Source organism: Sebastes fasciatus, chromosome 9 (genome assembly GCF_043250625.1).
Source record: "Sebastes fasciatus isolate fSebFas1 chromosome 9, fSebFas1.pri, whole genome shotgun sequence".
In the NCBI taxonomy this organism is placed as follows: Eukaryota; Metazoa; Chordata; class Actinopteri; order Perciformes; family Sebastidae; genus Sebastes; species Sebastes fasciatus.
In genome coordinates this window covers 25,961,500-25,973,798 of record NC_133803.1, presented here as the reverse complement: position 1 = coordinate 25,973,798, position 12,299 = coordinate 25,961,500, and the positions used below count along the sequence as shown (strand labels likewise).

The following is a 12,299-nucleotide window of genomic DNA, read 5'->3' as shown; positions in this document are numbered from 1 at the left end:
TCCAGTCAATTTGATTTATCACAAATCACAAAATTGACACAAGGGGCTTTACAATCTGTACAACATCCTCTGTCCTTAGACCCCCGATTCAGGTAAGGAGAAACTCCTGCACTCACTCTCTTTCTGGACACGCAGTAACTGTTCATGTAGTAATAAAGTCTGTTTGATTCAGCTGCTCTCAGAGAATAAGGTGCAAAAATGCTACTGCAAAACAGGACATCCTGCATCATCTTCAGGCTGATTCAGTAACACTGTATGCAAAGAGGTGAAGGTGTAATGCTGCTGGTGCTCAGTAGTGGAAGAAGTACTCTTATCTTTTACTTCAGGAAAAGTACCAATACAACAATGTAAAAATACTCTTAAAAGTCCTGCATTCAAAATCTTACTTAAGTAAAAGTACAAAAGTAGCATCAAAGTATACTTAATGTGGAATTAATTAATTTGGAGGGATTATTGATCATTTTTATCAATTCTTGATTGGTAAAAAAAGGATACATTTGCTGTAACAACTTATGAGACATAATAGAGCATGGGAATGACCATCATATACTTCCATCATAATTTTCTAAGACTTTATCGTTCTCACATTTAATTTTGATTAATTCATTCATTTTAATTTATGATTTATGACTAGAACAACTTGACACATAGTACTGAACTGCATCTCAAATTAATCTTCAGTTTCTCACCTTTCTGATGCTGTACACCACTTACATATGACCTATACTGTTGATCTGCTATCTCCCCCTAAAGACCCCCTGAACCCTCTTAAAAAAAGACAAAAACGGGTCTATGCGGGTCTCAGGAGGTTAAAGTACCGAAAGTAAAAGTACTCATTATACAGAATGGCTCATTTCAGAATAATATATATTACTGGATTATAATTATTGACGTATTGTGTCCACTTTAATGTTGCCGCTAGTAAACAGTGAGATCATTTTAATTACTTTATATACTGCTGGGTAGTTTAATCTATATTAAAACATCATGATGTATTAATTGATTTATATTTTGTCTTAATAAATCTATAAAGTAACTAATGTTGTCAGGTAGTTGAGTAAAAAGTACAATATTTGCCTCCAAAATGTACTGGAGTAGATGTATAAAGTAGCATAAAATGGAATTACTCAATTTCAGTACAACTAGCTCAAAACTGTACTTAAGTACATTACTTGAGTAAATGTACTTAGTTACATTCCACCACTGCCGGTGCTAGATGGATTAAAATGGGGAGTGAAAACTATGATTACATCTTGAGACACTGAAAGAGTTTAAGTTCAGTAGGTGGACTAAACAAAGTTTGAATATGATCCTCAGATTATCTATAAATGTAGTTGGAGAAGTAGTAGGCTTGATAAATGACTGATAAGTGAATGAGCTCAGACCATCCTAGTTTGTACAGCAGTCATGACGGAGTGTTTTTTTATTGAATGCACTCAAACACATCAGCTATAAAGGATGCTTTGTAGAAGGTGGAGGTGGTTTCCCCTAAACTCCTTTTAGGGCTGTTCAAAATGAAAACACCATCCGTCTTTCCAATGTAAATATACAAAACGTACACTCAAACATGAAGCATATACTGTCAGTATCACGACAATCAACCAACTCAACAAGTTACAGCCTTACATCCTTTACAATTCCTGGTTTCATGGCCATAAACACAGCAACAACTTTACTTTGTTAAAGCCAATGACCGGCAATACAAGAGGATGAGTTTCATCAGCTGAAGCATAGACTCCTCTCTAATGCTTGAGATGGTGATGGGTTTCCCATCTCCCATAAAAAAAATTATGTAAATTGTATCCTGAAGGAATGTCTGTGCTGCTTAGACATGTTGCCGGGGTTGTCTTATTAGGGGATGTCCTGACGCTGGTGGGCATGTCACTGCAACATTTAACACCAAATTCACTGTGACTCTTCCTGTAATGTTGCCACAGAAAGAAAGAAAGAGGGTTTAGCGTTGAGCTATAAATCCTCGTATCATGTAGGCTTTGTTATAATTTATATACAGTATACGTATATGTAATTATAAAATATAAATCCCCAAATAGCCCATGAAATAAGGAATAATCCAACAACATTATTCATTATTCATGTTCAATACATTAGTTATTCTCAGATGGATATCACTTTGTTGTCTCTAGAGGTGCGTGTTTGTACAGTAGTGCAGCAGCAGCATGTATATACATATATACAGTACATTATGTGTGTGTGTATATACTGTATGTATATATATCTATAGAAGGGGACCATTTGGGCCAATAAAACCAGCATATTGTGTCATTACTCCCACCAATGTTAGCTTTGGGCCAATAGAAACTCTGATATGATTGTGACACACAGCAATAAGTTCATGATTTTAAAGTTGAAGCTCTTACTGAAAGTCAGCTTTAGACTGGTAGGTTTAAATATCTGTATTTATTAGGTCTATGCCAGTCTAACTGCTGTTTATTTTCTGAAAGCTTTTAAGATCAATTACTTGAAATGTAGGCTATAAATGCTGTCAAGTTGCCAATTTCAAATGCAATTTGAATAAAATCGTCCTCTGTTTGAAGGTATATATGTGGTATTAACATTTAATAACATTGCAAATTTTCCTGCTGTGGGACTCATAAAGGATTATCTCATCTTATCTTATCCTAACATGATTCAAATTGAAATATGTGTGTTTTTCACTATGAAACAGGTCTGAAGAATACAGATAGAAAAGTTTTAGAATACAAATAGTTCCAATGGCATCTAAGAGTGAAAATGGTAGTAAGCATGTACTAAATCTGTGTTACGATTATGAAGGGGTCCTTGGATAATTTTCTCCCCTATAAGGGGTCCCTGCCCCAAAAACCTGTGAGAAGCCCTAAACTATAGGCTACATGTAAAAGCAATACATCCCCATTATGAGATCAACAAAAATGAATGAAAGGAAAGGAGAGAAGACTGGAAAAAGAATAAATACAGACACAAATACAGGAATGACCTCTGTTCTTCAAGAAAAGAGACTTTTTTGTAAATCTTGCATTGAATGTAATGATGTGCTTGGAGTGACCCCTGCTGACTACACATCAGAGTAGACCTTCTTCTTCTTCGTGTGTTGCTATCACCGGAAAACACGTCTTTGTATCTTCAAAATAAATGTATCGCATTTATCAATAGTGTTTGGAATTATTAAAAAAAACACTGAGTCACTGTATTATTGTTTTCCAGATTAAATGTGATGATAAAGTGCATGTAAATTGGAGAATTTAGACAGAAACTGTGTTCCGTTTTAGACATGTGCAGGGACATATATAAAAAAGACCATAATATATTATATAGAGAAAGACAAATAACAAAATACAAAAACAAAAACAACACAAGGGGATAAAAGCAGGTTGAAGAGTGTGTGTGTGTGTGTGTGTGTGTGTGTGTGTGTGTGTGTGTGTGTGTGTGTGAGAGATGTGTGTGTGTGTGTGTGTGCGTGTGTGTGTGAGATGTGGATAATGGGTGTGTGTGTGAGATGTGGATAATGGGTGTGTGTTTGGCATTGAATGAGGCTAGATGGTCACATATGACATATATCTACTCTTAAACACATATACTGTACACATGCACACATATCTACACACACACACACACAGATATCCTTCCTTTTGTGTGTAGAGCATAGGGGGAACAAAAAAAAACAAAAAGAAAATAAATGAGTAATATATATATATATATATATATATAATACAGTATATACACATTCACATATATATTAATAATATGAAAAATAATAAAGATAATGATGCTGATGATGATGAGGTCATGATAATAATATCTATATTAATAGATAGATATAATATTAATGTCCAACATGTGCAATATTATTTATTTTTTTGTTTGTTAGCTTACTTTACCTTTTTTATTTTACTTATCTTATCTTATTTACTCATTTTACTAAATGTATAATACTTAATTGTTATTCTCTTAGGCACTGGTGCTAGAAATAGTACTATTTTATTTTATACACTTGTATTTTATACACTTGAACTTGTTTTTTTTTTGTATTTTTGAGCAATCTCTGGCATAAGAATTTCCTTCGGGATTAAAAAAAGTTTTATTTGATCTTATTTTATCTTATTTCATCTTATTCTGAAGGAGTCAGACCGGAAGTCGTATTAATGTTGCCGCTCGAGGAACACGCGCGAGGGAAATTGAGCAGTTAACGTGAAAGTGTGAAGAAGGCGACTAAAAGTAGATAAAGTTAGGAACTAGTTTTATATTTAGTGTTAAAGTTTTCATGTGTGGTAATAATAGCACGCACTGGGACATGTTAACCTAACATTTAGCTGACATTTAGCAACGAACTGAGGTGAAATTAGCCACCTTAACGTTCAACCAGTGACTCACAGTAGTGTTGATGTTTGTTAGCCAGCTAGCTGAGCAGAGATAACTCTACCGGTGACTACAGATAACGACGAGCTTTAAGTACCTTTAGAGCTACTTTAGAGTAAACCGTTTAATTTAGGTTTGTTGTGGTTACTAACAGAGAAAGAGGAGGTTAGTAGTAGTGTTAACCGGTGGGATGTATCTGAACGGTCTCAGGAGTCATGAAGGATTCATCATGTCAGACAGCGACTCAGAAGAAGAGGTAAACATCACTTACCTCTTTACTTTACTTTGTTCAACACGTCTTTTCCCTTTCTGATATTATTTCCTCCATCTTTGAGCTGTCCTGCTTTACTTTACTGAAACATGTTAATACAGTAACGTTAATTGAAAGCTAACGTTACGTTAACGTACCATTTCAGTGGGGATTCCATTGCTAGGCAACACCTTGGGTCCTTGTTTACTTCCGGTCTAGTTTATGTCATATCACATACAAGTCAACAGGATATTAAAGGTCCCATATTGTAAAAAGTGAGGTTTTCAGGTCTTTTATATTATAAAGCAGGTTTAAGTGGAGGAGGGTCTGCAGGACAGATAATAATGCACTATACTCATTTTTAACAGTCTCTTCTGCACTATATTCACTTTTTAACAGTCTCTTCTGAAATACATTCACTTTTTTTAATAGTCCTGTATCACAGCTGTTACCCTGCACTATATTCACTTTTAACAGTTTTTCTTCATCTCCTTGTATTTTTATATATGGTGTATTTTGTACTTTGCATTTCCCTCGGGATTGATAAAGTTACTATCTATCTATCTATCTATCTATCTATCTATCTATCTATCTATCTATCAATACTGTTAAGTGGAATGATCTATAGCTAAAGTTACATGTAATATTGCTTTCAATCTAGCTAGTTTTTGAGTGAGTTCATGTAATGTAAATGCAACTGCATTGCTATTTTACAGCTGTAACCGTTGACTGTGAGTTTTGTTTGCTTTCCCACAGCCCCAGCTCCCCCTCAATCAATTCTACCCATACATCCGTTGTGCTCTTTGTTGCGGCTTCTTCATCGATGCCACCACCATCACAGAGTGCCTGCACACATGTGAGTTATAACTGAGGTCTGCTTCAGCTCCTGGAGTCCTCCGAGGACCTTAAGAGGATTCAAGGAGCTCCACATGAACTGAGTGGTTCATTTAATACATTATTTTCATCTCTGGGTGCATATCAATCATTGGTTTGCTCCTTTGGTAATATAACTTTTTCAGCTTTCTCAACATCATCAGTCTTATAAGTCCATATTAGTCTGGCTATGCAACATACATAAGGTCCTGACTGTGTCTTACATTGTGATGTGTTTTATCTTCTCCTAGTTTGCAAAAGCTGCATCGTGAAGCACTTTTTCTACAGCAACAGGTGTCCCACATGCAGCATTGTAGTCCACCAGACACAACCTCTTTACAACATCAGGTAGGTATCTTAATTATTGATGGATTGCCTGATTTGTATCTCCTTCTGTACCTTTAATAGATGGTGGTCAACCAAATATTTTATAGCTGAGTTTGATTATTCAGAGGGGGAAAAGTATTTAAAAGCGTGGGGAAAAAACACTACAAAAGTATTCTGGAAATTGTGATCCATTAATTTTCTTGTACATACATTTAGTTTATTGTTAAAACACATGATGAATTCCTAATTGAGGTCTGGAAATTTATGTATTTTGGGATTGGAAATCTGCTGTCACTCAGATCTGTGATAAAGCAGCTTCAAACACTTTTCCTCTGTTTTCCTGCAGGCCTGACAGACAACTGCAGGATATTGTTTACAAAATGGTTCCCTTCCTGGAGGAGTGTAAGTACAGTATATACAATCAGATGTAGTTTAAGGTAATTAATACACATTATGTGTCATTTTCTATTTGGATTCTAATGTGAACTCTTTTTTTTTTCTTTTCTACCACAGTTGAAAGGGAACGAATGTGTACCTTCTACAAAGGGAGAGGGATGGATGTGCCAAAATCAGGTAATAGTTCAGTCTTTAGTTTAAGTAAACAGGCTTGGGGCAGCGTTAAATGAACCTTGAAGCTTATTGAAGTATTTAGTTAAAATATTTGCAATGTTAATCCACACACTGCAGATAATCATCTAATATATATAATCACTGCTCCATTCTCTGAGTAACAAATTGGTCTGACTGCAGTAGCACCTTTGGCCAATCAGAGTGTTTTCAACAACACTGAAACACACAATATTATGTTCTTACAATAGAGGAAGCTGCAGTTTCCTGAATAGAAATAACATTTCTCATTTCCTGGCTGATAACATGTATTGTACGGAAACAGGCGGTCAGCACAGTTTCATTATTACGATTATTTAAACTTAATTAAAATGGTAAAACAATGATGAGTAGGTCTATAAAACAAGCATTTACACTGAAGACGGTAAGCTTTAAACTAGGGTCCTACACATGCGTTCCTAGGACTGTGGTCCTGAAACTGCAGCTTCCTCTAACACAGCCCAAACACAATAAAGTTTTATCATACTGTGATCAGTGGTGTCTTCACTGGATGACTGAACAAAAGAGCAACGGTTCTCAAAGAAGGAAACAACTTCTGAAGACTTTTTCGTCTTCCTTGTTGAATAAGAGGGGAAACCATCCCACAACAACATTCAGTTTTCCATTTCTGTATGCATAATGTGACATTTTAACTTTTCATTTTGTATTGAAATGTAAGTATTAAGGAACTGGAGGTCCAAAGATGGAGATTTTCAGCATTACAATAGCAAAAGGCTGAGAGTTTTGTTTTTTTTCCTGCTTTGCAGTGGTGGTGTCCCCATCCGTTCCTGTTGTGATAAAGAGGCAGAAGAAGGATACCATTCCCCAGTCTGTGTTTACATTTCCTCCTGAGCTGGATGTATCTCTGCTGCTGGACTTTGTTGGGTAAGGATCTAATGCTAATGTTGGACAGTTCATTGTCCAGCAGTAGTTACAGCTATGTTGGCTATGAAAGGTACTCAGCCTTTTTGGGGCGCTTTTACAAGCCATAGTGCGGCGCTGATCAGCACTGATCTACTCTGCAAGAATCCCGTCTCCTCCAGTTTACCTACAATGACTTTATAAACATCCCTATTTCTGTGGACTTTAGGCCCAGATGTCAGCAAACATTGGACTTCTGCAGAAGTCCTAGTCAGTCCTCTCCCACTCATGTTAACCTGTCATTTACCTGCGTCCATCTCAACAAATGCCCACACATGCAGCCTGCGGTTTGGGTCGCTTGGAAACGGTCCGAGACCACCTCTCTGACCGATTGTTTTGGTCCGCACCAGAGTACGATTACTGCGTTCACAACTGCCCAAACGAACCGCACCAGAGTTTGATTAAAACGGACTAAATGTTGGCTTGTGAAAACGCCCTTAGACATTCTGCATATGTAGATATAATTTAAAGACCCCACACAAAGAAAATCTAGTTTGCAAATGTATTAATCCCTCTTAATTACTTGATCTTAACTGTTTCTTGTTGGCTTCACGTATCATGGTATTTTCATTATTTACCTCGTTAGTGAGATGTTTTAATTAGTTAATTAGCCACACCTGGTGTCAGGTGGATAGGGAGAAGGTTCAGCCTCTGTTGCTTTCAGACGGCAGAGCATTTCTCTTCTTTTTTTTATTTTTCAGCATGAAATGCAGAAAAACATTGCCCTCTTTAAAAGGAGAACAGCAAACAGTCTATTTTTGCTGTTTGTTTCCTAGTAACAGTGTTCTAACAAGTGTAACCAATAGGCATTTTAACAGCATTGGACTTGTCGTAGCAGTAAAAGCACGTGTAACTAATAACATTAACGATGGCTCTGCTCCCAGTAGTAAGCCATTAAGCCATGGCAATAAGCCCCTTTCACAGCAGCCATTTTGACATGTCATTGCAGGGTAAACAACAGGTGTGTAATTAATAACATTAATTATGGCCCTGTTCCATTTAGGGATTGTGCATGCTGGCTCACTGGAATGGCTGTGACACACTAAATAGAATGGGGCCATAATTAATTTTATCAATCACACCTGTGTTTACCCTGCTATGACATGTCAAAATGACAGCTGTGAAAATAGCCTATTAGTCAGCATGCACAATCCCAGGACCCTGCAACTCACAGACCTAAATGGATGAAAATGAAATGTTTTTAATCACACCTGTGGATTTGCAGCTGTCACATGTTCAAAAGTCTTTTGGGAAAAAGGCCTATTGCTAGGTGTGTTGTGTACTCTATGTCCCCTTTAGAAAATACAGACTCACAAGTTCAATGTGAAGTAGCAGCACCATTACAGCCAGAGAGAAAGAAAAAACTGCAGGTTAACTGCTGTTAATTTCCCTTGTGTCCCAGCTGTAAATCATTCTCTAATTAGCAATTAGGGAGCCACTGCTGTGCTCTGGTCTCTTGTTGTCAGAGACAATAAAAATAAGAGGAAACAAGCTGTAGTTCAAAGGAGAGGGGCTTTGCTTTTGGCCAGTACACATAAATACGACACTCCTGGTTTGTCTTCTGCTTAGAAGAAAAAGTGGAACCCAGTTTGTAGCAGTGAATGAAATTACCCTGCAGTTACATCGACATGCTGCTAGATGGTCCCATTGTCTTAAATTAACTGCTTGATTTGTACCAGTGGTGGCAGAAGTATTCAGATCTTTTACTTAAATAAAAGTACTAATACCACACTGTGAAAATAGTCTGTTACAAGTAAAAGTCTTGCACTGAAAATGTTACTTATATAAAAGTATGTAAATATAATCAGGAAAATACTCTTAAAGTATTAAAAGTACTCTGCAGAAAAATGTCCCCTGTGACTGTTATACTATGATATATTATATAATTAGATAGATTTATATACATTAAAATAATTAAAAATGAAAAGGAGCAAATTGTCACATTTGTGAAGCTGGAACCATGAAATTATTTTGATTAAAAAATAAACAATTGAAATAGTTGCAGATTAATTTCTGTCAATCGATAAATACGTTAATCAACTAATTGTTTTAGCTGTATATATATATATATATATATATATAAAATGGCAGGAAAAGAAAATACCTAAGTAAAGTACAAGTACCTAAAATCTGTACTTAAGTACAGTACTCGAGTAAATGTAGTCACTCTCTAACACTGCTTTGTACCAACAAATTTCCTTAATGTATATTAACTCCTGTTTTGTTTTCAGGGCTGAAGAGGGCATCAATAACTACAAGGTAACAACTTAAATATTTATAACCAGTATTATACATATTATTAGATTATAACGTTAAAGACCAGATTGATAATTCATCAGGACATCCCTGATCTGGTTCTCCTGTAACTACAGAGCCTGTTGGTTATACTGTCAAGAGTAGTTTTGTCTTTGATACAGTATATTCCACCCTGACCACCCTGTCTCTGTTCAGCCATTAGAGAGGCGGTACGTCCGTGTGTCGGGCGAGGCCACAGTCCGCCACGTGGAGCTGTTCATCAGGAGGAAGATGGAGCTGAGCTCTACCTGCCAGGTGAGTCTGCCAGGCTTACAGCTAATTCAATAACTGACAGTCTTGATCCCGATTGTTACTTTAGACAGATCTGGAAGCTGGACAGCAAAGGAAGTCGGCATTACAGCATAGTGTAGGCGTGCACAGTGAACAGGGTCACCCTGGTGGATCTAAGTGAGTGGACGTCTTCATGTATTAGAGTACTGCAATTTGGTAATGGCCAACAGTGTTGTCAAACCTAGTGCAGCCAGGAGGCATGTGTGACCCAACTACATTAATGTACACTAATGTCCACACTAGGCGTTGCTACCAGGAATAGAAATGCTTGCCGAAAAGAGAGTGAGAGAGAGACGGAGATCAAAAGAGAAATAGAAAGTGCGCACAACTTTAGGAAAGCAAGAGAGAGGGAACTTGAATATGTAAAGAAACAGAAGTGAAACTTCACTTTTATCTGATGATTATTGAATGCAACTCCTCTGGTTGCACAGTCTATGAGAAAATGAGCCTACTTCTCACTTGATTTATTACCTCAGTAAACATTGTAAACATGAGTTTATGGTCTCAGTCACTAGTTTCAAGTCTTTTTCAATACAGCATGATGTTCATTTAGTAAATTATGGTCCCATTTAGAGGCAAACAGACGATAAAGCAGGGGATGCTTTAGGTTGTGGCTACTTTGTGATTGACAGGTCGCTACCACAGCGTTGTCCTGATGAGAACATTTCATCTCTTTGTGAGACTCATGTCAACATCAGCCACATCCAAAAGACAATACATGAAAATGTGACCAGAGCAACGGCGGAGTACGAGCAGAGCCCAAAATAGAAGGGTCAGCTGCTCAGGTCAAAACTCAGCAGGGTGCCTACATCCAAAGGACAACAGACACTCCTCTAGCCCAACCTTAATCTGATTATAATCAAATGATTAGTGCAATGATACCACATGTCTGGCTGAGAGTGGACATGCTGTAAGAGAAGGCTAATATTAGTGTTACAATCAGAAGGGCCCTCCTTTCCTCAGAGCACAGACAAAAAGAAATGTTAAAGAGTGTTCAGGTGTATTTTGTATTTAGTAACACGTGGATGAGGATTAGCGGCTTATGTTGATTTCCTGGCCTCAGTGCTGCACCCTTGCCTGTCTGGTAAACCTGGAGAGGACAGAGAAAGACTAGCGAAAGGTTGTTTAACTTCCCTTTAAATTCTTATATTGTTATAACACCTTTTAGAATCATTTGAATTAACTAGTTGCTCTTGAAGTTTTAGTCTACCACTTCCAGTTTATCATAAATATCAGTATTTTGGTCAGTTAAAAGTTTCCCTGCATTTCCCATGTGGCACTGGGCACAAAACCAGTCAGTTTCTGAAGTTGTGAAGCACTCATGGCAAAATCATTAAAAACAAACACACAGTTGTCTCCTGAATCTGTGCTGCAGTGGTCTGAAGTGTTTCTATGTGTCCTGCAGGTGGATGTGGTTTGTGGAGATCACCTCCTAGACCACTTCCAGTCTCTCAAAGACATACAGAGCTCTGTGGGCGAGGAGGCACTACAGGTAAGCACCATAAAAACACACAGTAGGAACAAACCATACCTTTAATAATGGACATTTTGTGGAAGGCCAGGAATACTTTTGAGGAGGGCTGTCAAAGTTAACGGGATAATAACGCAAATTTGTTTTAACGCCACTAATTTCTTTAACAGCCCTTGACAGCCCTTCTTTTGAGTAATCCTTTTGTTGTCTTTTCCATTTTGCTCCAGGACGGTCTGCTGGTGCTGCACTTCGGCCTGGTCCTGCCCTCCCAGTCTTGAGCACGAGAGGTGGATGTCGTTAATTCCTGAGGGGATGAACTGAACTTCTGGGTTTTGTTTCTCTTCATCGGGCTCTCGTCATAATGTGGAATAAAGTTTCTACATTGGCATTATAAGTACTCCACAACTGTCTTGGATGTGTTGTTAGGACTGTCACCGTCTTGGCTGGCGAAACCTTTCATATGTAAGAGAAAGTCCAAGAACTCTACAGTTGGATTTCATTATTGTATAACATATTTTCATGTCATACAATAAACATCAACTCTCCTGTTCACACTGTAGCATCAGATTTTCTTGTATTCAGGGTAAGCCATGTGTCTGCTGTAGTTTGCTGGACACAAGTGACATATGTTTGATTTACTGAAGTGCCAGCATGCAAAATAAATTTTACCTGATGAATGGAAATGACCAATTCTTAGTCCTACTGCCATGATGTCTTTTTAGGCATTTCTCAGTGTGCTTCCACTGCACAAGTATGTGACTGCTGCTGTAGATAAAACTGGACTCAGACACTGTTTTTTGGGTCTGTGAAGGCAACACGATGTCTTGTCTGTAAAGCTGCATCAGTCTAGTTTGCCTCAGATCTTTTTGGAAACCAGGGACCGGTATCTTATTTCTTTTTATTTATCATCTC

General features: G+C 37.5%; 1 protein-coding gene and 1 long non-coding RNA gene across 2 annotated transcripts in view; one reads left to right on the top strand and one right to left on the bottom strand.

The window, feature by feature from the left end:
* Positions 1 to 12,299, bottom strand: part of LOC141774345 (uncharacterized) — a 170,982-nt gene that overhangs the window by 14,929 nt on the left and 143,754 nt on the right. The window lies entirely within an intron of this gene.
* Positions 4,123 to 12,070, top strand: pcgf6 (polycomb group ring finger 6). The gene is made up of 10 exons (XM_074646929.1): positions 4,123 to 4,609; positions 5,360 to 5,459; positions 5,728 to 5,824; positions 6,150 to 6,205; positions 6,317 to 6,376; positions 7,177 to 7,294; positions 9,562 to 9,589; positions 9,782 to 9,880; positions 11,322 to 11,408; positions 11,615 to 12,070. Exons 1-10 carry the CDS (start codon positions 4,544 to 4,546, stop codon positions 11,663 to 11,665), a joined length of 762 nt encoding a protein of 253 aa, XP_074503030.1. The 5' UTR covers positions 4,123 to 4,543; the 3' UTR covers positions 11,666 to 12,070.

Coding starts and splice junctions, on each gene's coding strand:
- pcgf6 (XM_074646929.1), top strand. CDS start 4,544: ATGTATCTGAACGGTCTCAGGAGTCATGAAGGATTCATCATGTCAGAC. Junction 6,206..6,316: donor GGTTCCCTTCCTGGAGGAGT/GTAAGTACAGTA, acceptor TTTCTACCACAG/TTGAAAGGGAACGAATGTGT. Junction 11,409..11,614: donor TGGGCGAGGAGGCACTACAG/GTAAGCACCATA, acceptor ATTTTGCTCCAG/GACGGTCTGCTGGTGCTGCA.